The sequence below is a fragment of the Bacillus rossius genome, chromosome 13 (genome assembly GCF_032445375.1).
Source record: "Bacillus rossius redtenbacheri isolate Brsri chromosome 13, Brsri_v3, whole genome shotgun sequence".
NCBI classification, from domain to species: domain Eukaryota; kingdom Metazoa; phylum Arthropoda; class Insecta; order Phasmatodea; family Bacillidae; genus Bacillus; species Bacillus rossius.
In genome coordinates this window covers 25,660,358-25,687,396 of record NC_086340.1, presented here as the reverse complement: position 1 = coordinate 25,687,396, position 27,039 = coordinate 25,660,358, and the positions used below count along the sequence as shown (strand labels likewise).

Here is a 27,039-nt window from a genome sequence, read left to right as displayed (position 1 = left end):
CAAACAATATTAAAAATTGAGAATCAAATTAATGAAACTAAAGCTAGAAAGTATAACTAGAACAAATCATTTATTTATAAATTTATTAAATTGTATCATGCCTATCTAAAGTTGAAGAAAACCTTAACTGATACGCACATAACACAAACACAAAATAGGAAAATACTAAAAACAATATCACAGGACAAAGGACAAACAAGGACAGCACAACCCAGAGATCAATACTACAATGATGAAATTAAATTTATAAATGAAAAATAGTTATGTATAACTATACCATTAATGCCAATCAAAACAATAATATAAAAAAAAGACTGAGTGAATACATACAAGATTATTAATAAAGCAAGATAAATACAAAGTTTATAAAATGCTATAAATCTAAAGAACTGTAAAGTTAAATAAATAACTTAGTAAAAACATGAACAGATATTATGAAGACAATGCTTTTTCAGTTAATTTACCAGGTTTTGTAATTTATTAAAATTAGAATTTAATTTAAAGACTTTTTTGAAATTTTTAAATGACTGTGAAACTGTGGGACCCTAAGTCAAATGTTATCAAGAATATATTTGTAATTAATTTTAGAGCTATAAAAATTATTAATGAATACCTGAATCTAGGTATTCTCTATGATTAGAAAGAGAAGGTAAGTTAGCCTGGGATAAACGTTTACTGTTTTGTATTTAAAAGTTTTAATATTTTATATTGAATTGATTTGAGTTCATCTCTATTAGACGAATTAATATAATTCCAAATCACTGAACAATATTCTAATTTTGTTCTCATTGATGAAAAGTAAAGAGAAAGAATAGAAAAACAATATCCTAAAAACTATAATTTCTGTGTATGCACAGTTCAATTTATTTCAAGAACATCTGAAATACGAGGTTTTTTTTTTTTTTTTACCTCCGATCGGCTGTAATAAAAAAACGGGAATGAATTGGGAAATTATTTTAATGTCAAAAGAAACGTACATCTATACTCTATTTTTCCACATAATCACCGTGCAGATTGAAGCATTTGTCGTACCGATGCACCAGCTTTCCAATACCCTCTGCATAAAATGATGCCTCCTGCCTATTCAGCCACGTTTTAACAGTGCCCTGCAGTTCATCATTGGTGTGCCCTTCTGCCTGTAAGAAACGGATGACTCCACACAGCTCGCATTTCGCCGTACAGTCTCGTAGTGTTTACCCCCTTCCACCAACCATGTGGAGCGGCCAACTCACACCTCAGTTGAAGCTTGGTTATGGGAATGTCAACATGGCTGCAACGATAAACTGTACGGCGAAATACGAGCTGCGTGGAGTCATCCGTTTCTTACAGGCAGAAGGGCACACCAATGATGAACTGCAGGGCACTGTTAAAACGTGGCTGAATAGGCAGGAGGCATCATTTTATGCAGAGGGTATTGGAAAACTGGTGCATCGGTACGACAAATGCCTCAATCTGCACGGTGATTATGTGGAAAAATAGAGTAAAGATGTACGTTTCTTTTGACACTAAAATAATTTCCCAATTCATTCCCGTTTTTTTATTACAGCCGATCGGAGGTTGAAAAAAAAATAACCCTCGTACGTTCAATTCCTGGCAGCGTAAAACCTCCAAATGGGAAACATGGCTGACATTAAGGCAAGCCTGTGGGTTTTCGGGGTGTTTCCTGTTTCCCCCACTTAATCGTCCAGTCGCTGCTCCATCCCATGGATTCACCCTTCAAACATCTGTAACGACCCTTGACAAGACCAACACTCTAATTCCATTTAATTGTTAGCTCTTTAAGGGTGACAGCTACTGTAAACACACATTTCAGTACTCAAAACAGTCAATCATAAAAATATTAAAGCAATGTTTTGAAAATTGACTAACTAATTTAACCTTGGTTTGTAAATTGTTTCACTCAACAAATCATTTGCATAAAGTTCATTGCTAGGATAATTACTTTTTTTTTTAACTTTAATTTTAGTAACAAACAAACCAGGTTTACATCTCCCTTCCTCAATCACATTTCTATTGATAATTATTTTATTTTTTAATGCACGAAATAAACAAATGTGCAAAAATTAAAGCATTTAACCAAGCATTAAGTTAAACGCTTCCACACAAATGTGATTTGTGTACTACCGCATAATCAAACCATTTAAAAAATTAAAAGTTATTCCTGCACGGAAAAACACGCTGTACACACAAATATGTAATAAAATTTCCCAAACTTACGCCTGAACTAAATTTCGAAGTGTCTCTTCATTAATCTGTTTTAAATAATTCATCTATTTTCTGAAGAAAAAAATACGAAAAGTCCGGCCTCAACCATCCCCACAGCTGCTGTAGTGGTCTCTTCACTTTCTTTATTTCTTTATGTATTTAACATAACTCTGACACGCCTTTTTTAGTTTTTAAAGTGTGTATGAATATGCACGAAAAACACCATCGGACAAACAGTTTGGGTGATTGCACGCATAACTATTTTCTCCTCGCTGGAGGAATTTTCCATGACTTTACGAAGGATTGAAAGCGAATTCCTCGACTCATTCCAACTCCCCTGGAGTTCTCACGGGGAGACCAGGGAACTCTCACCGGCCGATCTCCGCGACGGCGCGCATGCACGAGTCCTGCAGTTCCTCCCGGGGCTCCGCCAGGCTCGACCTGACGGCGGCGACGAGCTGCTTGCCGCAGAGCCCGGCCAGGGAGTCGCACCCGGGGCGGGGGGCCGGCCCCCGGGCGAGCGCCAGCGGGGCGACGGCCCCCGCCAGCTCCAGCCTCACGGCGCGATCGTCGTCACGGAGCAGGGCCAGCCACCGGGCGGGCTCCAGGCACCGGCCGCCCCGGTCCAGGTGTCGGCACAGCCTCGGGAGGGCTCGGGCGGCGTTCAGCCGCACCTCCGCCAGTCGGGAGTCCAGCAGGGACGCGAGTCCCGCCAGGAGGCGCTCCGCCACGGGCGGGCACCGGCTCCCGTGCTCACCACCGCTCTCCGGGCCGTCGCAGCGCCTGCACTCGGCTCGGTGCCTCACGTACGAGTCCTCGCACACCACCCTGGAACACCCGGCCAACACAGCGGTCTTCAAGGATCAGCCATCAGGCCGCGTCATCGGACAACACCAGGTGTGAACGTGAGATGTAACCCACAAGAAAACAAATCAAACACACTAGAGACTAATACCAGACTGATCTATACCTCAGGGGCGTAGGAACCGGGGGGGACAGGGGGGACGTGTCCCCCTGAACTTTTTGGGTGGATGAGACTGTCCCCCCCAAACTTTCTAGACCGTGATATTTTTATTTTACAATATTATTCTGCCCAACTTTATTTGTAATTTCTTCACTCATCAAATTTTATATTAAGGAAACAATAATAATTTTAACATTGATGTATCCAATGGTTAGATACAAAAAACTGCTTAAAAAAGCGCTATTTTGCACTTTTAAAATCAAAATTTTCCGGTGGAGGACCCCCGGAACTCCCCGTCTTAGTAAGAGGGGAATGGGTTTACATGACATCAAAATCATTATTTGTCCCCCCCAACTTTATGAACACAGCTACGCCAATGCTATACCTACAACATTTAGCAGCATGAGGTGTTGACTATAGAGACCTGCGAGTACTCGAATTTCGAGTTCGAGTTGAGTTTTTAATTAGTTCTCTGACTCGGCACGGCCGTTCACGACTCACGAGTCGAGTTCGAGTTTAATGATGTCTTTTCAGACTTTTTTGGTTAGGCCCAAGTATAAAAATATTTAAAATTACGTGTTAACTAACCTTGTTTGCGCATGTAAATAAAAGAAACCCATTGTATCTTTCAGTTCAACGTATGATTTTAAATTCCCGCTCAAAACACCTATGTAAACAATGTAAAAATATTTCACTTTTAACATTAAAAACGTTTCCTACCTTTCAATACGACCATTCTTTTCCAGTTATCAAGAAAATTTTACATAATAGTTACTGTGTTTGCGCAGGGGTTCTTTAATATAAATGTACATTATGATTAATTTTTATCACTTTCAAGAATCGTTAACAAGTATACGACGTAAACAAACACAGTACAACGCGCCATTCGTCCTCCATGGATCACACACTTCAGTGCACGAGACGATCTAAACAATCGATTGCTCTCTCGCCCCTCCAAGAAAATTGTTTTTAGCTGCGCCATCTTTTGGTTATTTATAAAGCACGTTTTAAAAGTTTCAATTACCGCAGATACAAACTTTAAATAATAATTAAATTTTATCTTATATACAAAATAGAAAATCCAATATAATGTTAATTTATGCAGGTTAATTTTCGAACTGTTTGGTGTCACAACATGGCCGACACGCTTTGTTTTGCCATGAAGGTCGGAATGTTGCCTGGAACAGCCATGCTCGCAACGTGCGCTACTAGTGCGGAGCTATGGTTATCTATAGATGAGAGGTTTGTTTACATTTGACGTGGCATGAGGCAAACAATATTGTTGATTGAATATTTTAATCAGGATGGATGGCCAAATAGATAAAAAGAAACGCAAGCAGTTTACTTTGAAGGAAAAAGTATAAATATTAAAAGAAGTTGACAAAGGCAGGAAAAATGCAGATGTGGCACGGTCGTTTGGTTTGGTGCCCACTACACTGTCAACAATAATAAAAGATCGCGAAAAAATTATTAAACTGTATGAACAGTCATCTCTATCTGCTGGTCGCAAGAGACTTCGCCTAGAAGATGACGAGGGAATTCTATCCCAATAAATGTACATATCTGCAAAATAGTTTAAACCATTTGTCATTTTGTATTCAACAGATATAAATTTTGTATATGTAGGCCTAGAATTTAGGCTACTGTATTAAGTTCAGTAATTCTTTTTTAATTCTTGTTGTTTTATAAATATTTGCTTCCAAGCTAATGTAACATTTGATCCCCTACTACTTTATTTTCAAAAATTCAAAAGTACTACATTTTAAAGGTAACTTCCAGAATAAAGTACTGTCATTACTAAGTAGGTATAAAAGTTGAGGGTTTATTGATGTACTTTATAACGAGATTCTACTGTATCCACACGCCGAGAAAACCTTGCTCCAGAGCACATTGAACAGCTGGTGTTTCTCCTTGAAAGACTTTTACAAAAATGTTGATTATGATCATTCCTATAGTAAAATGTTGCTGTCTTTTTTTTTTTAATATTGAGTTATGTTCAGGCTTAGGCATGTATATTAAAATATATACAGTATAACTATTCTTAAAAAAAAGTTGATATTTATTGTATGGCTACAAAAATTTCCTGTAACAGTGGAAATCCTTAATATACCCTGCAGCTAGGTGACTGCTAAGAATGTTGACAAATACTTTTGCACTTATGCTATGGTTTTGAATAAAATTTTGCTCGGTGTCGGTGTTTAAAACATTCTTTTATACTTTTTTTTTTGTTAACAAGTAAATTTTAATAATACTTTGCATTTTCAAAAGAAACAAAATTATTAAAAGACCATGAAAATATTTGCAGCAATGAGAATCCTCACACCCGAGGTTTGTATAGGGCCTTGATATTTGCTGGTCTTTAAACATGAGAGTTATATATAAATAATGGATATTTATGGATTTTACTACTCGACTCGAATTTAACTCGAACTCGAACTCGAAACATTTCTTGAATACTCGCTCGAACTCGACTCGAACTAAAAATCCTATACTCGCATGACTCTAGTTGACTACAAATGTTTCTTACCGATAAATTGTTAAATTATACGTATATTATTGCTCCGCCTCGTCACTCTCACCTGATGACTGAGGGGAACAAGTGGATCTTTGAGCTCCAGAAGGTAAAACAATGATTTCGTCCAGCGTTGGTTTCTCTGTTTTTTATTATTTTACTTTTGGTTATCTGTCATAATATAGAGTTACAACATGTGATTCAATTAACAGAAAGAAAGCATAAACAACATGGGATTGAGATTACATTAATACAAGAATGGGTACAGGAATGGGTTCTAGAGTGTACTCTAGAATGGGCTGGGCCTTATTAGTGAATTAGCATAAGTATATTTCACAATTTTTGATTTAAGTTCTTAATAAGTAAACACATGAAATTATCGTAGTGATGCTCCTGATTCTAGTCGAAAAGACATCGTGTCTGGATGCTAGTCCGAAAAAAGTTATTAAAAAAATTGCAATGCTGGCATTTCGGAGATGGTTAGTTGAAGTGGGGCAGCTGACGAGACGTCAGAGGCCCTGGGCCTTTCGTCCGGTGTAGACAGATCTGGTCCATGGCAAAGCACCCGGGTCTGGTGTTCGGTGCCTGGCACTGGTACTCTGGCACGAGTACTAGTGGCACTTGAATACTGGGGCACTTGATCCCTGTCTGTGAACAGATCCAAACACATATGTTTAGGACTGAATCACAGACAGTAGGTAAAATAGGCAGAAAATGCCTCCTAGTTACGATGAATGGTGGGGGAGGGGTAGTGCTAAATCCTCACCAAACAGGGTGATGTCTTCCAGGGTCTGCCCGATGATTGACCAGGCAAGCGTGACGCGGATGTTCCATGATTCTCAAAGAAAATATATTATCTATGATGACTTCTACATTATTACTTTAGCTATATTTACGTGGACTGACTAACGCCTAAACACTACTATGTTGGGAAACATCCCTTGGCTAATCGGATCACATCTTCAGAGAAACAGCGAGGCGTCCCGATGACGTTCGTTCTATGCACTCAGTCCTGAATCGCAGCGCGCAGTAAGCTTCTGGCGGTCGAGACTCGTAATTGAAAGCGATGTTAACGAAATAAAGGTGGGGAGGGCTTTGCCTCTCAAACCGAAAGGTTCCGAACATTACCGAGGTGCTTGTCGAGGAAAGGCAGACTTTGATACCTCGAAGTTGTTGGTACTGCCCGATGTCAGCGCGACCTACCGAGGTGTGGCTGAACTAAGACGAAATCGACTCTTGTGGGTCAGCTGGTAGTAGCATTGAGGCTTATGGGACGGACTAAGCCAGCGCTCTGGTGGCTTGAAGGGTAACTACTTGAACTGGTTCCTGCGGGAGACACCAGAGGGCAGGCGTTTCGCGGGCGTTCAAAATCTCAGGGGTTACCGGCCGGTCAAAGACCCGGGGCGACGTTCCCAGGAAAACCTGAAGAGGGGGGAGGAGTTAAAACTGCAATGCCAGTGGGAAAGCTGGTCTACCAAACTCGTAGGCGTGACTATACTTTGAAGAAGATTATTCGCGATCATGCTAAGGAGTGCCGGCGTCAGACGAGCTCTAGGAACTGCCCGGTCTTGAGAGTTTGCATGCCTTAGCAGTTCTCGTCACGAACCGGGGACGAATTACAGGAGACGTCCGTGCGCCAAGACGGGAATAACGGGATCGTCCTGCTGGGTCATTGAAATGGTAAAGGCTGGGAAAATCAGGAGAGACGAGTCTGACAAACGTTGAATGGGAGTGTACAAGAGGAGGAACAAGTTTAAGTTCATGCAGCAGAGGAATGCTTGGAGACATTATTTAAGTTAAAAAAAAAAAATTCAAATTTGAAATTGTGCCGTAACTACTAGTTGGTGGCACATTATTTTATCTGGTTTCAAACATAAACAAACTTCATTCCAAGAAATTTGAAGCACTGGATGTTTGTTTTCCCCCATAAATCTGTATAATGAATAAAAAAATATATATATATATGTATTCCAAAGGTAAAATAAAGTTAATTTTACCTAGCTATGTTACCTATTCCGAAAGCAGGCCTCCCCTCACCTGGTGAGACGATGATCGCCGGAGAGGACGCACGCCACGATGCCGAAGACTCGGGACAGCGCCAGCTCCACCACTGGGTCCCGCTGCCCGAGCGCCGCCGAGAGGACGTCCGCGGCCGCGACGGAGTGACAGTTGGCGGACAGGAGCACGGGGACGCCGGCGACGGCGCGGGCTCGGAGCGCCCCGTCTGGGCCCGAGAGGCACTGCCTCACGACGCCGAGCCTCCAGGATTCCGCTGTGTCACGCGGGGCTCTCGCCAGCTGGTCCAGGCACTCCATCCTCAGCGAAGGATCTTCATTCAAACATCAGATAGAAATCAGCATGGCTAACAAAATCTGTGATTAAAAATTCCATAGCTCTTCCGGGCTTGGAAAAAAAAATTTTCCCCTGCCCTCTGATATTAGTTAATCGCCAATAACTATCAAAAAAATTCATATTCAAAATCGTAACTCGTAGGCATAACACACTTGAATACTGCAACAAGCAAGTATCGATTATTTTTTCACACTACTGTCAATAGAACATGGTCAAATTTCTGATATAATAACGAGCAACAAGAAATGAGAGAAAAAGGGCCTTCCGTGGAACCGGGATGAATAAAAATAAGTCCGTAATATAACTTTTATTTTTCAGTAATCTAACCATGATAAAAATTCCTGACTTTTTCCTGTTACTAAAAATCCCCTGACTTTTCCAGGTTTTCCCTGTTGCTTGCCACCCTGTAAATGCCTAGTAGGTCAATAAAATATGAGCCGCATATCTGCTAAGCAGCGGTAATGCACTAAAAATGTACTTTCACATTTAAAAAGAAAATTTCTTTGAATTGAATTGCATCTTAAAATCATAAACCTTATTTCTCTAGTGAAAATAATAACTAAAAGAACAGATGCATCTCAAAATCAGTGGTGTCTTATATTGGAGTAAATACAGTACAGTCTGTGTCATTTTAATATGTCCCAAATTTAACTATTTTCAATAATTAGAACTAATGGTCTACATATCCTTCTGCCATTTAATTATTCTGTCTGCAGTGTTTTTAGACAAAATCGTTATTTTTAGAGAACAGTCAAATTTGTACAGAATAAAATGTACTTACTCAAATATAAGATGCCTTTAATTTTAATTTTTGATTTAACTTTAATTTTTTTTACCCTTAGTTTCTCTAGAGGAAAAAAAAAATTATCTATGATTTAAAGACACGATTCAAGTCAACAAATATTTGTTTTCAAAGTTGAATGTGAATTTTTAGTGCATAATTAATCTGCTAGTGTTTCTAGGGCAGTATCTCCAAGAGTAAAAGGCTCTAAACTCAGGTGCAGTCTTCACTATGAAATTTGAGTAGCAACCATAACAATATTTTTAATTTATTTATCTATACTTGAAACATGCCTACCTATGGCAAGAATGTCATATATGTATGATAGGCAAAATACAATACACAAATACAATCACAATAAAAATAATAACACAAAACTACATACAAACAAAAATATGAAATCCAAACAAACAGACACATAAATAGAAAACACAGAAACAAAAACAGGACAATAAGTATATAAATTGAACACACACTGATTTGATCATGGATTATATATAGTGAACTAGGGTGAACAATTAAGGTATCCTACTATTTTCTTTATAATTAATTTATTATTAGACAAGGGAAATAAGCTTTTGAATTTATTGAAGTTTTTAACAATACAATATAAAATATATATATTTTTTTTTGTTTAAAGAACATAACAGTGGTTGATTAAGACTGTTGAAGGATGGTATTTTAATTCCAGTGTTTTCTAGCAGATTAAGTTTGTCAGAAGGGTTACTTGAAAATAGTGCATCTACCGTATTTACCTGAAGACACTTCGACTCTTCATATAATGCTACCCCAAACTTTGTGATTGACAGTCTAGGAAAAAAAATGTTTGGAGAGTATATCACAGTTAAAATACAAAATTATGGACAGGAAATCACAGTTAAAAGACAAAGCACTATTTTTTTTAAAATTAAATATATAATAAAATTTAAATAGTTTAATTTACCTAGGCCAATATAGGTTTTCACAACACTAAATAATATTATTTACATAAACAGTTATTTTACATATTTATATTAACAGAGTTTGTTATGATGCTGGTAAGAATAATCATTCACTGTCAGTGTCTACAATGCTGCTACTGCTGACACTGCCTTTAACTTCATCTTGCCAGCACAGATCGTCAGTGCCATTCATGGAATTTGAAATGCAACACTTCTTAAAGTCATGGACGATGGATTCTGAAGTTATCCTTTGCCAGGCTGTAGAAATACATTTTGCTAGCTGAAGAACTCATGATTTCTCAATTTTCCCAGTTGGCATCGGAGAATAGTCACCCGTAAACAGCCAATCATTATACTGTTGCCGAAGTTGGTCCTTAAATGGCTTGTTTTGTTTACGACAACATCGAGAACTTGTAGCTGGCTTGTCATTCAAACTGGTATAACAACCAAGTCTGTGTTAAAATTATTTATCGTAGTTTTAACCTCAAGTGTCATATGTCCCTGAATTTCACCAAGGACCAACATGCCCCTTTTCTTCAGAAGTGCACCCAGGCACCGATTCCACACAAGTCATAACCATTCTTGCATTAAATCACTCGTCATCCAGACTTTTTCTTGATAACGAATGATTATGTCCGGCAGAAACGCTTCTTTGGGAAGAGTTTTCCTTTTTTAAGATAATGATTGGTGGCAGTTTCCTGCCGCCTGCCAAAACAGGTAATATCACCATTTCCAGTCATGCGCACGGTGACAATCTTAACGCCTTTCGTTTCAACGGTACTGTTGCTGGGAATGTCGAAATACACTGCCGTTTCATCAGTTTTTCCAATTTGGCTGTACAAATAATGGTGTTGTTTATGCAAACTAATCACATAGTGCCTAAATTTAATCAATTTATCTTGGAAATCGTTTGGCAGATTTTGGGCTAGTTGTGTTATGCACCGCAAACAAAATCTGCAACGGTGCATTATTCTTATGTACCACCCAGTACTTGCCTTGAATCTAGTCCACGGAATGTTCAATTCATAAGCAGTATCTTGGAATTTTAATTTTATTACATCTTGTGAAATTGTAATTCCATCTCCTCTCCACGCGGGTTTCAATATCAGAGAACCATCCCTTTTTAGTCCATCTGAATACTTTCCACAAACCATTTGCATTCTTGAGACAAAGCAAATCCGCCTTCCAATTACGCACGTTGCTTTCAGTAATGTCATATTTACGAGCAGCTTGGCAGTTGTTGGTTTGAACTGCATGATTTACCACTATAAACTTAAAGTTAGCATCATAACTTCGTCTCATGACATTTTAAATTGTGAACTCCCACACCTCTCTACAGTATCCATTTTATAAAAAAAAATTTCACTTTCCTACAATGCTAAACAAAGCACAAGTGACCAAACAAAAGACAATCACTTCTAATACTGACCCAAGCGCTGACTAGTAGCTCTGTTACTTCACATTTTGGCTGCATCGCTGGCGCCGGCTGTGACCTTGACACAGTTGTCTCACCGTGCCACGCCCTTTCAAAACATTCTTCCAGCAGCAAAGATGTAGGTTTGTGTTTATACTGCGACCCTCACTTTCAGTTTCAGCAGTTTTTATAAAAATCATCGCATTATATTCAGGTAAATACGATAATATAGCTCGTCTTGATGACAATGTTATCGAAATTTTTAATTTGACATAATTTTTCTGAATTTAATATACTCTTTCTGAAGTTTATCACTATCAATTTTATTAATGGTGTTCCAAATGATAGAGCCATATTCTAGTTTCGATATAACTTAAGAATATATAAAGACTGACAATAGAATCAAAATTAGATGCATTAAAAGTAATATATTTAATGTAAGCATGAGATCTGTTCACATTGGTTAAGATATACTGAATATGATAATGAAAAAATAATTTATAATTGACAGGTATACCTAAAACTCTAATATAATTTGATTTGCCGGAGAAATGAAGATAAAGGTGTAATGTAAGGCCCTTGGGTGTTTTCAAGAATCTTTACCAGGCAATTCATGTCTCAAATTATTCTTAAAACAAAAGTTTTAGGCATTTTTCACTATTCTAAATTTACTGTTTGAATATAAAATACTGAAACAAAACCACTAATCTGCCCTCAGCGTATTCTTAAATACTTTTCGTCAACAGGCCCCACTTGAATACCTTGAGCAGTTTTTAAATTGCTTGGTTTATTATGAAGCTCTACATACTGTATGTTCGCCTAGATTAGCAGGGCTCTTAAACTAATATAAGTTGTATTCGCTATATTAAGATAACAGTGTTTTTTTTTTCTAGAATGAACAGTACCCAGTACTTTAACTTACGTGAAAGATGATTAGCCATCACTGTTTTTGTGCAACAACCTTAATTACTGCCTTACTAAATAACCAGCTTTATTCTTACTTTCCCCAGTTATAATGAGTTTGCTTGTTAACTGTATGGTGTTGTCAACTGCACACTGCACACTACTTTTTAGAGAAGTCCTTATGGAAGTATATTAAAATACAAAGTAGTTTTTAAAGCAGAAATTTTACCCTGCAAAAAACAGATTTTAAATAAGAATACAAGCACAGAAATAACTTACCCAAAAAACATTTGAACCTGGTGGTCTTGAATGAAGCAATGTCAAAATTGTCAACAAATTCTTTCCCGAGGTCCAGAAATTCGCTGTTTTCATCCACCCAAGGCAGGGAGACCAGGGCGATTGCAGTATTCAACGCCTTTGCGGAGACATTTTCCATTTCAGGGACTTGCAGAAAACATCCCGCAATTTTGATTGTTTTTTCCACCACATTACTCTTAACATTATCCGAGAAATCTCTGGGCATTCTGTTAATAGCGTCCACTAAAAACATTATCATCAATTCCACATTTTCTCCGAAAAATCTCACATTCTGGAAGGGTTTTTCCTGTAGAGTGCAGGCCGCAGCTACCCAGAACACTGTGTCGTGGAGTTCCCTAGTCACAAAAAAAAAATTAGAAAATGTCTACTCGAGTCTCAGTCAAACATGCCCTATCGGTAGGAACAAGATTTTGTGGTTTTATTTTTAGGTCAATTTTGTTTGTTAAACAGGAGATAAAAATAGGTTTTATACAACAAATATGAAAATAAATAATATTTCTCAATACCTATTTCAACATAATAGTTACATTCTGACTGATTAATAATGCACTTTTACAATAAAATAATTTGTAATAAGCATGTCTGGGACAGAAATACTCGAAAAAATTAAAATAAACTTGCAAAAATTTTTGTGTTTGAAACATATGTCAACATTATGTAAAAAGTGTTACTATAAGAGATGCAAGCTCAAACCAAATAAAATTAATTTTCTTCAATCAATTTAATTCTTAATTTTTTTTAACAAACTTCACGCTAAATAAATCACACTCATTGAATTTACTAAATAAAAGATTACATGTTTATGAAATTGTTGGTTGATTTCATGATTCTGGTTGCATTTTGGTGCTAAATGGAGTAATAACTTTCATTTTGGTGTTAGTATATGGTGTATTCACATGTTTTCCTGTGTTATTTCAGTTTTATCACAATTCACCATAAAATCTCGTCCCTACGTATAGGTTACAGTAGAACCCTGTTATAATGTTTTTCAAGGGAGCAAAAGAAAAAAACATTATAAGCAGGAAAACGTTATCAGCAGAAAATCTCAATTTAGCACTTAACAATGTTCGAGCCTTGTACCAATGGACTCACCAAGCTACGTAAACAACTTTAATGTTAAAACCAAAGATAGTATACTTGATACATGAATTTTCTGAAAAAAACCAACAAATTTTCAACTTCGTCTTGTTCCCTGGTTAAATTTTGTTTGTCTTTAAAGGTACACTGCCACATTTTTTGTAAAATTGTCTCACGATTCATGATGACAACATTAAGAGTGAGAACGTCTACTCCTTCGCCACCTGAAAATGTTTAATTTTGGGATTCCTACGTATGAATGAAAAAAAAAATTATTTGTAAGCAATAGAAAACACTTTTAGTTATGCCCTCGCTCAATGGTTGGCAACTTTAATATCGAACTATGTACGTGCATCTGAATACCCACTGGAATGGCAAGGAAGAGAAGAGTTGACTAAGGGTGTCAACTGACACGTAACTATGAACATTGTGTACCTTCAGTACATTGCATAAAATTGTATTTTAACAAACTTCTTGTATGGCAGTGATTGTAAACATAAACATACTTAAAGGAAACTTTTTATCGTAAGTGTTGGAATAATTTGGTTTTAAAACATTATTTCCCCATTTATTGAATGTTAGAAAGCAAACATTATAAGCAGGAAATTACACTATTTATGAACGTTATATGCAGGAAATAAATACATTGTCCTTATGGGGGAAATATTGGTACTTTAAAAATATGACATTATAAGCAGTAAAACACTATATGCAGGAACATTATAACAGGGTTCTACTGTATTTAATTTTCCATTCCTATAAATTTATCATGACAGTCCTCTTGCATTTCATATTTTAACTCAGTATCAAATTTCTGTTTTACAGCTTTTATTTAACCCTTCACAAATATTTAGAGACAAAGTTTGTGATGAAACTTAATGCAAGGGAGCTATCATATAGAGGAATAATAACAAAGGCAAGAAAATTAAATAACAAATATGGTATGTCAAGACCTAGTCTTAAGGGAGATTTGGCCTCGCCATCTTACAACTTCAAATATTTTGATACAGCTTGCAATAAAGTTTCCATTCTAAATTTTTTTTGGTTTGACATGGCATAGGACTTAGCTCTGGCATACTTTTTGAAGTCAACTCTCATGAACTGGTGTGATCATGATGATAGTTGTAGTCAACTGTGTGAAACAATACGTCATTTCCTCGCACTTACAGACTATTGCCAATTAGTAATTATGTGGTTACAAGGTGTAGAAGGTCTGGGAGTTATGATCTATGCCTCGACATGCCAAAACACAGGGATGAATAGTTAAAAACTACAGTTATAGCAAAAAGATGGAAAAATCCAAGACAACAAAAATTAAATTACCTCAACAGTGAAAGTAAAACATGAACATCACTGACAGATGTAGTAAATTCCATGATGTACAGAAAGCGAGTGTACATCTTGTACCACGTGGAGCTAACGTCCTGAGCTATTAGCACTTCACAGTCTTGCTTAGCAACTGATGGGTGTTCATTTCCTCTTGGGCTCGTAGCTTGTAGTTCTCTGATCACACAGTACATCAACACCTTAATGCATGGCTGTAAAACAAAACCCGATCCGAATTAGCAGATCACAATACCAATGCAGGGCTAAAAAATATCACTGTAAAAATAAAAGCTTACCATTATGTACATATTTTAATTCCTTTATTTCAAAATACATAAACGTATGAATTTAACATGTACAAATTTTGTTTTAAATTCAAATTACTTTGAAAAATGTTATACAAAAATGCTTTTTAATTTGGCTAGTTCCAGTTCATAGCCGTTTCATGTTAGCTATTTTGCTTGATTATCGAACATCAATATAGATTTAACGAGAATACTAATAAAATATTAATACAGTACAATGATATTCAAAACAAGTTGTAAAAAGATATTACATTACATTGCAACCATCAACAAACACCTGAACGCAAATGAATTGATTACATAATTTATAACAAAAATTATTTTGTTATTTCTGAAAATATTTACGTAATGTGTACAGCTTAAACTTGTTCTAATACTGTTTGTTTATTTTCATTTCATGCTGTTCGTAAAATACATTTCGACATAAACTACATGAAAGATTCAAAAATTCTTTTTTTGTATTTATAAGTATTACATTTATTTATTTATTTATTTAACTAAATGAATAAAACACAAATATTGTACATGTATTTATTCTACGATTTGCTACTCAAATTTCCTCACTTTTGTGGCGGCATTTCCAAGAGCTTCAATACGAGCATCATCTAATTGCACATCCTCTGCAAGAAGTTTTACAACCAGATCACTTGCACATGAATGAAGATGTTCTGAAACAATTTATTTGAATGAATTATTTTTGCCACATGGTACATATTAATTTTTTTAAAAATCTTTAAAATACTAATAATGCAAATCAACCTATGGACACATATATGGATATCTGTACACAAAGAAAAAAAAACTGAAAAACATTTAAAAATATTATATTGGGTAAATAATATTAAATGGAGGTTATTAATTCAACTTCCGCTGTACCAATAAATTCTATACAAAAGTTTTAACTTTTGTTTCACTTCTTCATGTTGCCATTTTTATAATATTTCAAAATGAAAATACGTACATTTAACCTAGTCAAAAATGGCTTAAGGGGAAATAAGTGACTGTACTTTAAGCACAAATAATTGACAAAAACGCTAGTAGGTTTGGCTTTTCTCAGTGGCTAGAAAAAAATGGTACCTACTACAGAAAAAAAAAAATTTTCTCAGCATGAGTATACAAACAAATGTGTATGTGTTTGAAAGAGCTCAGAACATTGAATAATTGAACATGGTTACTATTTTACTAATTTATTAAATTATTTATTATTCTGACTATTGTACTAACCCCAAAGTATTCTTAACACTTTAAATAAACCAAGGACTTCCCAGCTATTTAAGAGAATATTATCCTAAATTATTTTGTTGCTAACACTTTTTTTTAAATTTTTTTTTCAAATAAATTTAAATCACAACTTTTGCTAATTGCTTATAAATGGTTTTATAAATTTAATATGAAAGTGTTTAATGGTTTTGAGAAACTAGGACCATTTTATATTTAAATAGTAGATAAATTGAAAAAACAGAAAAAAATTGTATATAAATTTGAATTAACCATTGAATTTACCACTTATTGTGTTAACTCTTTATGTTTTAATATCAATAGTAACTAAACACAGATTTGGTTTTATCAAACCATTAAAAACTTATGTTAGGGAATTTTGGGTGAACCAAGTTTTAATTAATTAATAAATGATGTCCTAAATCTAAAATGTTTTACGACAGGCTACAAAGACACAAATGGTCGATTCTTAACTGTATACCACACAATTACATGCTCATAGTTCATGCTAGGATTGAAATATAAAAAGGTATTTAGGTTTATCAAAAACCATTACATAAAAAATTATTAAATTAATAAAACCATTAATAAACAATTAAATCTATCTGCATTAAGAATTAATTAAAAATAATGAGCAAAATAAAAAAAAATTATTGAACAAAATAATTTAGGAAACTACCTTTAAATGGGCTACAACACAAAACTATTGTAATAGCATGTTCAACTCTACATCTTATGAATGTCAAACCTAAGAGTGTAAACATAGTATTTATTTAGGCATAAATTATTTAACAATACACTTAAATGCTCATTCACATTAAACAAAGTAAAATTAATTTTTTTTTCCAATCCTTTTACATGATACATTTTTGTGCAAACATCATTCAGAAAAAACATTAATTTAATTTAATACATTAAAATTTTAATTTTTATGTATTTAAGTAAAGTTTTGTTTGAAAACTGATTGATTTCATGATTTAAGTTGCATTTTGGTGTTAAATGGTGTATTAATTGCATTTCGGTGTTACACCGTACATTGACATGCTTTTTTGGTGTTATTTTTATTTTATCGCCATATAATATTGTCCCTTACTACAATGTATGTATGCATGAATGTACTAAATTTTGGATACATCATCATGCTTCTGCACACCTACCCAATGCAACACAGTCCCTTTCGTCCGCCAGAAGAGATTCCAGGCCGACATCTATCAAGTGATCCTTGTGCAAGGCCAAAACAGACTTCCCGCTGTTTATGAACGCTTGCAGCGATGTACGCACGGCATCACACAGTCGCTCGTAATCAGCGTCGGACAGGTCGGCCCACGAGGCATTCGTAATTGCTCTCAGAACATAGATGAAGTGCCTCACAAACTATAACACAAAAATTACAAAATAATTTTTCAACAAAAATATAAATAAATTTATTGTGGAAAAAAAAAACACACTTCTCAACTTACATAGTTACAATAAAAATTAAAATTTACTAATGCTTTTCAAAACTGTTTCTCATTCATGGAGTGCCTTCATTAATTTTAGCCTGCTATTTTTTCAAGTAGTGTCTAATGTTGTTAGGTGTCAGTATTCACAGCTGCTGGCTGGTAAGCCAAGGTTCCAGTTTGATTTCTGGACGGGTCAGGACTTTCAAACTGTAGAAAAATGTCTTCCCAGGTCCAGGACTGTGTCATGTATTGTCACTTCCATGTTGCAAAAGGCAATGGTAAACCATTGCAGAATTATCTAGTCTAGTGTGCCCCAGATATACCATGACCATCTCCCTGTGGTGATGGCTAGGGACTGAAACATCATAAACCACACCATCATCTATATCATCTATACACTCACCTACATCATTATCATCTATACAATTACCTACATTATCATCTTCTACATCAATTACATTATCTACATCCTCCATAATCTATACCATCTACATTATCATGTATAGCATCACCATCACCATCATCATCGTCATTGTTTTTCAGGTATGTAAATTATCCAACCCATTCCTATATAAAGTTTTGGTTAATTTATCTGACAAACCCTTAACACTTTGTACCTTATGTACCATTTGTCAAAAGCAGTAGGTACGTATCTACTTACACATTAACACTGCCACCATTACCTCTAGACAGGTTGCATACATATACTTGGTGAATCAACTTCAGCACTTTTTCAGAATATTTTAATATAATTTTAACCATTCTTTATATCCAAGATAATTGTTTACACATAGTGAGCAAATTTAAACATACTAGGAAACATACCTACTATCTATAGGTACGTGCCGATTTTAATGTTTAACGTGCAACTATAAACTAAAGTTAAACTTAAAAAAAAGTGAAAGTTATCAAAAGACTACTGGGAATTAAAGTTTTGGGACTTTTGCTTAAGTTGTAGCCTCCTTGTTACAGATCAATCTACCATCTAGTGACCTATTAATCCTTTATTTCAAGAACTAACCTCGGGTGAATCAGATGCGTTGTTCTGAAGCATCACAGACAACATCTTCAATGAACTTATCTTCACCCCGACAGACCCACATTCCACTAGCATGCACACTATTTTCCACAGTTTCAAAAAAAGTGGTATGTGCTCGGAAATACTGCTTATCAGCGAGGTGAAAATCTGAAAAAAAATTATAATTAAAACACATGCTTAATGATGAACATTCAACAGTCCTGTTGCCTCTCTCTGAATTGCAATATAACTAAATAACAATGCAAACCATGTTGATACACTACATAACATCAAAATGCAAGTTAATAGACCCTTTAGCACCAAAATGTAACTAGAAGCATGAAATCAATGAGCAATTTGACAAACTTTAACTCAAATTATGACAATTTCATCTTTAATTATGGTAGATACATCAAATGTAATTTATTTAGCATGAATTTTGTACCAAATTAAACTAATTAAATGGATTAGAAAAAAATTAATATCAAATTGTTTTAACTTTCATCTCTTATTGGAAACAAATTTTACTTTAATGATGTCACATTTTTCAATCATAAAAAAAAACTGTTTTATTTTTCTTTTCCTGAGTAGTTCTGTTAAAGACATTCTTACTACTAATGCTTTTATTGTATATGTGAATCACATGTCAGTCAAAATGAGACTATTTTGGCGAAATATTTTATTTATTTATAAATTTGTTCCATGCCTGCCAACAGGATAAATACTTCTGGGGCAGGCACAAACACAAAATGGATGCACAGGATGGACGGGGGAGCTCAATTGTTGCCCCTTGGATGGGCAGCCCTTCAGGATTTTTCTGACAGTGGTAAGTTTAGGTTAGGTTAGGTTAGGTTAGGTTAGGTTAGGTTAGGTTAGGTTAGGTTAGGTTAGGTTAGGTTAGGTTAGGTTAGGTTAGGTTAGATTAGGTTAGGTTAGGATATTTTAGGTTAGATTAGGTAAGGTTAGGTTAGGTCACTTTAAAAACTAACCACTGTCAGAAAAATCCTGATGGGCTGCCCATCCAAGGGACAAGTTTTCAGAATTATTTAAACTAATAAAGGAGCGTTTTTTTCAGAAATTGGATGGGCTGCCCTTCCAGTCTATGTACAAATAACCCACTGACAAAAAAATCCTGAAGGGCTGCCCTTCCAATGGGCAACAATTCTGTCATACCGGATGGACAGTAGACAGGACGACAAACACGAGGTGGGCGCTGCAATCAGGGTTAGGCACCGCACGCCCGCAGGCACCACACCCAGGTACGATGCTACAACATGTAGCCACTGCACACAACGTGAGCACCACCTACTACGACAATACTAGTAGTACATACTAAGAATAAGTACATACTGAGGAATATCTGAGTGTCATATTTGTCAAAGCAACACCAAAATCTCCTCTTTTAAAAACGAAATTGACCTAAAAATTAAAAACCCATAAAATCTTGTCCCTACCGATTAACAATAAACCAAAAATCGGGAAACATACGAGGTGTCTCCGGGGTTTTAGACTGCAAGAAGTAAATTGCCTCAAAGGTGGCATTTCTCAAAAAAGTAGTACAAGTTAGTCCAAGTATCCTTCTGCCACAGTTGGTCTGTCAATTTCATACGGTTGCTGATGTTGGCACACATACATCATGCAATGATTTGCAAGCGGGAAATGGGTACCACTAGTACTGCTTTCGATGACTGCCAAATTTGAGACAAGTCGCACGAGACACGGACTTCAGTCGACCACCATCCACCGGTGAGGACCCTGAGGGCCACAGGAGGCAAGAACGTCTCAAGGCAGAACTTCAGATCTCACCACGTCATTCAAGGGCCTGCCTATCTGGGCACACTTGCGGTGTGCATAGCTTCAGAAGAAACCAAGCAATTTAAAAACTGCTGAAGATATCCAAGTGATATCTGTTCATGAAAAGCATTTAAGAAAGCACTGAGGACGGATGATTAGTTCTGTTTCAGTATTTTGTTTCTAAACAGTATTTTTATGAGTGAAAATGGCTAAAACATGTGTTATCAGAATATTTTTTAGACGTAAAATGTCCGATACAGATTCTTGATGGCACTCAAGGGACTTCTATTACACATTTATCTTCGTTTCTCCACCATACAATGTTATGGTTACCACTCAAATTTCTTAGTTGACCTATGTAAGAAGAGAAGACTGCGCGCCAGTTCAGAGCAGGGGCGACACCGTGCTAGAAGCATCAGCAAGCGTCACACTTATCATCCCACCTCACTGACACAAATACACCCGTGGCTAGGTGGGCCCCTTAAGGGAAACCAGACTTTGCCATCTGGAATTAATTTCTTTCAATTTTTTTGTAAAAATTTTTTGGAATGACAAGGTGTAATAGTGTCTTCTCAAGCTTTTATACCTTGTTACGATCTGATACTTGGAAACTTTGGTCAGTTACTGCTGGGCAGGAGATAACTGATTACTTCGAGGACAAACACAATTAAAAAAGCCAGTCAATAAATTTTTGATGAGCTCTTAGCTAAGTCCTATGAAATGTCAAGCCAAAAAAATTTCATACGGAAGCTGTGCTGCAAGCAGTGGCTTAATATTAGTCCTCCTCAAGAAACTACATCAGATTTCCAAGGGTCATCATTTTTGAAACAGCATCAAACCGTCAATGTCCAAATATGTAGTACTAGTCTGTTTTAAGGTGGCACTGCTGTCTAGCTGTGAACATGTCATGTTGCCGAGCGTTTGGGGCACAAGGGTGCTGCGTTCGCTGCGAGACCGCCATAGGGGATGCTAACGGACGATTTGTTCGCCAAGTATGTACTTTATTTATCCACCAGCTCATGTTGTGCTGCACACCACATATAAAATATAGGGATGAAAATCCCCAGAGCCTTATCACCAACCCGAGCTTGTGAGTACACTGATAGGATGAAAATTACAAGTCTATTGGTAATATTTTATTTATTAGTTTTGTTACATGCCCACCAAAAGTACTGGAATTTCATTGGTGGGCACAACATAATAAGGACAAATTCAAAGTCATCTCTAAAAATATAAAAAAATCACAAACACGCACACACCCCTCCCCCCACATCATTGGCATCATAGCAGGCTAGCCAACCGCATATGACCAACATACGAAGACTAGAGTACCGCACCCTTTCAGTGATAACAACAATACAAACAGATACAAGACAGTAATTTACAAGCAAATACCAGATGAGGTTTAGAGAAATACATGAATTATAAAAATTACATACATGGAGGAAAAAAAATAAAATTAAAAAGGAGACATACTACGAGGGTAATAATTCATAGGAAACCTTACAAGTAATATTCATATGCACAGATAATGTTTAGAGTTATGGTAACATAATTTACAGTCTTTATTTGGGGTTGTAAAAGTTGTACATGAAACAATGGTGAGGGGGCTTAATGTTGCTCGAAGGCCCTGCCCACACTAGTTTAGATCCCATCCCAGTTTCTTGGACTCAAAAGTCATTTCTGTACAGCAAGATTTTGTAACAACAAAATTAGCTGATGTTTCCAAAACTACTGTTCACTTAGGTATAGCTCGGCGCCTTGGCAGGAGTTAGCCGCTAGCAGAGAAACGTTAGGAATCATGGTGACCTGGCACCTAGGATTTGAAGAGTTCTGGCTCTCGCAACTGTTAGAATGTGTTGCCATGTTGATTTTATTTTGTAAGAAGTTTATTAAACAGGTGTTGGGAACAATGAATTTGTGTTGTAGTGTTGGTACTTACATCGTGGGTTCTTCTTCTGATAAAATGTATGTGACGAGGGTTATGTGAAATGTGTTTTAATTAAGAACTTAACCAGTATGTGGACTGATACAATATAATCTGATTCCTGCGTATTATGGTAATAATCTAACATCAACAACATGTCTTGAGATAATTTTCCACAGAAATAACACGTTAAAATGTCTGTTTTCACCATCAACACTAGGTATGAATTTTTACAGTACTGAATCCCAAAAAAACAACAGACAAACCATCAAGCTGAAATTTTGTGCAATTGACGAAAATACAGAGATGGGCCAGTCAAATTCCTGAGCACCACTGAACCTCTTGTATCTGTAAGATAAGTGTTTACAGGAAAAAAGGTTCAAGGAAAAACATTTAAGGAACGTGCGTAGTAAATCTATATATTTAACGGTAAAAATTCTGAAGTTTAATAGGTACATTTTTTTTTGTTTTTCTTCATACCTATCCAATTTCTGCTTCCCCAAGATATTGCACTTTTAATAGGAATTTATGTAAATAAAATTACAATATCTATTGATTCTGAGAATTTTGTTTGTGAAACAAACATTTAAAGGTTGGAATATTTTCACACCATACTCAATATTTTTTTTATTACTTGTACATGTTTTAATTTTTGACCCTTGAGACCAAGATTCAAATTCAACGTTTGGATTCGAGAAAATCTGAGTATGTCCCACCCATAGTAAAATAGAGAACATTACCAAATAAGAGTTATTTTCTAAAATAAATTATGTGCCAATTGTTATTTCGATAAAATTATCTCCTTGCTTCACTCACCTGTAAGACATGACACAGAAGATTAGAGCACATATTTTCATCGCAAATGGACACATTAATCTGAGTCAAATCAAGCCCTGGGCACACATCATGCTGGGAACTGAATCTCTCAATGGTCACAGGCACCCTCGAACACAATGTCTGCTGAACCTGCAGTTCGGCGAGATCTGAAACACAATATTTACATTCAGCCTGAAAAAAAATCCTGTAGCCACAAAACTTTCACTTTAATTTCTTATTGAACAACGAACAATATTTGTCCTCTCATCGCTAACACGCAATTGGAATTTTCTGTTGTAATGAATAGGAACGGTGTGGACCAAGTTACAAACTGCAACATTACTACAGCCTCTTGATGCTGCGGCCAAGTTTTGTATATGTTAGCGTGTAAGATAGAATTACAGACAGTAATGATGATCAGAAGTTTTCCTATAAATGCTTTTGTTAATCTTGATTAGGCTATGTATATTATTAAAAGCTTTATCAAATGGAAGATGTTTTAGATACTGCATTAAACTTCACCAGGGAATTTGCTATTTATTTTGTTTGAAGCTTCAAACATGTACTACGAAGCTTCAACGATTTGAAAGGCTTGAAACGCATATAGCCTTAGATTTACGGGTCTTCAGTTTACTGTAGCAGCATTGTTACACTGACTGCCAACGGTGAATAAATTGTTAGTTATATAAGAAAGGTTTGACCAAATTTAAAAATTTTAATCTGGATCGTAAGCTTTTGTGGCCGGAGTTAACTACTCCATGACTGCTTGTGAGTTAAGATGATGACCTTTCACATTCATGTTGCAGCCATTTTCACGGCCCTGCGAGAGGCCATGATTAGATGAGGGTCTGGCCAATCAAAATGATGCTGAGTAGAAGCTCAGTTTATCCAGTGATCTGAAATCAGCAAATATCTTCTCCCCAGACATAGATTTACACTATTGTGGCCTACAATCAATAGATTTAAATCTTTGTATGACAATAAGATAGGTTAGTTGCTGATTCCAGATAACTAGACTGGCCAAAACATCACACTATTTATGGCCACATGCCGGGACCAATTACAGCTGATCTTTAATTGGCCCTATATAAATACTTGCCAGAAGACCAGCCTAATAATCGCTGCAACATGGTAAGCCAAAGAGTCGCACATCATTATTACATTGGACGTAGTCTTAACCCAAAAAAACCAAGAAGTAGTCATACTCAATTAGATTTTTAAAATTCTTTTTTGAGATAATGTAATATTGCTGAAGTTTTTTTCTATATATTAGGTTTGATAAAATTATGAAGACAAATTTTTTTTTTTTTCAAAACCTAACAACTAAGATTTATGTTTTTTTTACAGTACTTATTTCAGTATTTTATAAAATAGTTCAAACAGCCTTGCTGAGAAAGATATTCACAATTTCATCCATAAACCAGTATTTGAACATGCCTATTGGGAATAAATTTCTACATCAGACAGCTCATGATTGTGGAAAAAATTTGGAGAACCGCATTGATGTGTTATTCACTTGCTGGTATACACAGAATACCTAACCATTTACAATTCACTGTTACTCACTTAACATCACCAACCAAATACTACTTTTCTGTGTTCCATTTTTTTTTTAAATTCTGTGTACCCCAAAAATAAACTTGATACTTGACATAGAGGTGGGTTGTTACAGCAATTTTCGGTATCTGTTCCAACCTGATACTGATACAGTAATGAACCTAGTTACAAGTATCTGATACTTTTGTATCAGAGCAGTAGCGGTCCCAGGAAGCGACAAGGTATCAGCATTCTCGTTACAGGGTACACATCCTCCGTGCCGTCATCACCAGCATAAAAAGGTATCGGTGTCTCTGATACATTATTCATCACGCCCGATAATTCTCTAGCTCTGTTACTCTCATGCCCGCCTGATACAGCCAGTATCAATCAGTTCAACATTCACTGCAGTTCGTCCTGGCCGTGTATTAATTACCACAATGTACATTGTTGCGGGCTGTCAAGTTTTGTAGTTAGTATCTTTATAGTGAAATAAGGAATGGATAAGTGCATGAAAAAGACTTCATTTGTGTGGAATTTTTTTACGGAAAATAATGAGTTTGCTAATTGTAATTTGTGTAAACAAAAACTGAGTTATAAATCATTATAGACTAATCTGAAGAAACATTTGAAACGTAAACATTGATATAGTATGCTCACTAATGTACGTATCTGTTTTTTTTTATTTTTAATTTTTGATAAAATCATAATCTTTTAATGTATGAAAACACTAGTTACTAATTGTTTTCGAAAAAAAAAAGTCCATATGTTGATTACATCTGTTATTAGTGTCAACTGAGAATTTATTTGCATTTTCATAGCTGTTAGGTGCACAAATATAAATATTATATCTTGTATTAATGTACTTTTTAATATTAAAATTTCATTAGTTTTATTATTGAACGAGACTGTGCACGCACTGCGCACTGAGCGTAGGTACTTTGATGTGGGACAATAACCAAACGACTCGTAACAATTTCGCTTTGCGCCTCTCCTTCAACGCCTTCCTCTGCGCTTCCTCCCCTACATTATTTCCCTTCTTTATCCCTTATTCGTCGTTCCTGCTCCCTCCCCTTTCACAAGCTCCGCCCAAGTGACCGTCATCTGCGATCGGGTTCTGCGCACATTGGCCGTGGTGTTGTTCCAGGAGAATTCTGAACTGATACTAAAGTACTTGATAATTTTCAAGTGTACTCATTTGCCGTTCCTGATACAGGCGCGTATAGGTGACAAAGTATCAGGTTGTTACTTTTCGACCCACCTCTAACTTGACATAAAACCTTCAAGAAAAAATACATGCAGTACTAAACATCACTATTTTAAAAAAAATTCTTTACCTAACAGTAACATAAGATAAAGAAAAAAAAATGGTTGATATAAGACATTATGTTGTGCCTCATCACAAAAATAATCTTCGAAAATATTTACAGGAACAATCAAATGATTAAAAGACAAGTCATTAGAAAAAAAAGCTGCTAAGTCAGCCCTTCAAACAAATTTAATTCCCAAGGGATCATATATTAAATTATTTAAACCATACTAAACCTTTTTATAGTAGGCCTAGTGCCTGATGTCTACATATAATGAAAGAAAGAACCATTTACATATTTTAATTAATTAATAAATATAAAATTTACTTATTGAATCAAAACATGCAATATCATGATATAAGTATGAATAGTGATAGAATTTTCTAACACTTAAATACCTGCATGATATTATTAAAAGTTGTATTTATTAATATATTATTGTGCATTTTGAAACATAAGTTCATTATTTTTAGGGTCTTAAGTGTATCTAGTTGAAGCTGACTTATTTTGGTACAATAATTTCCAAAATATTTGGATTTCTTTAGTGCTTTTTGAGAAGTGCTAAAAAAATTTTAGATTCAGTTCAACCTACAAATGTGATCAATGTGATGTACAAGGGTATACATAACATCTAACATAAAGTTCTAGAGTCAAAATTATACTCTTAGGCATTAATGGCAGAATAAAAAAATACGTATACAGCTTTAAAATTTGATAAGCGAGAACCTTCATCACTGATAGCAGTTTAAACCTATTGACTCATTACTAGAGACCTGCAAAATTTGCGGATTCATTCGGTGATAGGCTAGAATTCAAACACATATACTTCTTAGATAATTTTTGCTATTGGCTTACTGTTCATCTGAACGAATCTCAACCA

The 27,039-nt window shown here is 35.7% G+C and overlaps 1 protein-coding gene across 1 annotated transcript in view; it reads right to left on the bottom strand.

Moving 5' to 3' along the window:
- LOC134538393 (serine/threonine-protein kinase ATR) overlaps window positions 1-27,039 on the bottom strand; it is a 130,528-nt gene that overhangs the window by 96,999 nt on the left and 6,490 nt on the right. Inside the window, 8 exon segments of the mRNA XM_063379686.1 lie at window positions 2,578-3,033; window positions 7,719-8,010; window positions 12,352-12,725; window positions 14,791-15,005; window positions 15,663-15,766; window positions 17,474-17,690; window positions 18,780-18,944; window positions 23,314-23,480. Coding sequence (XP_063235756.1) covers window positions 2,578-3,033; window positions 7,719-8,010; window positions 12,352-12,725; window positions 14,791-15,005; window positions 15,663-15,766; window positions 17,474-17,690; window positions 18,780-18,944; window positions 23,314-23,480 — 1,990 coding nt within the window.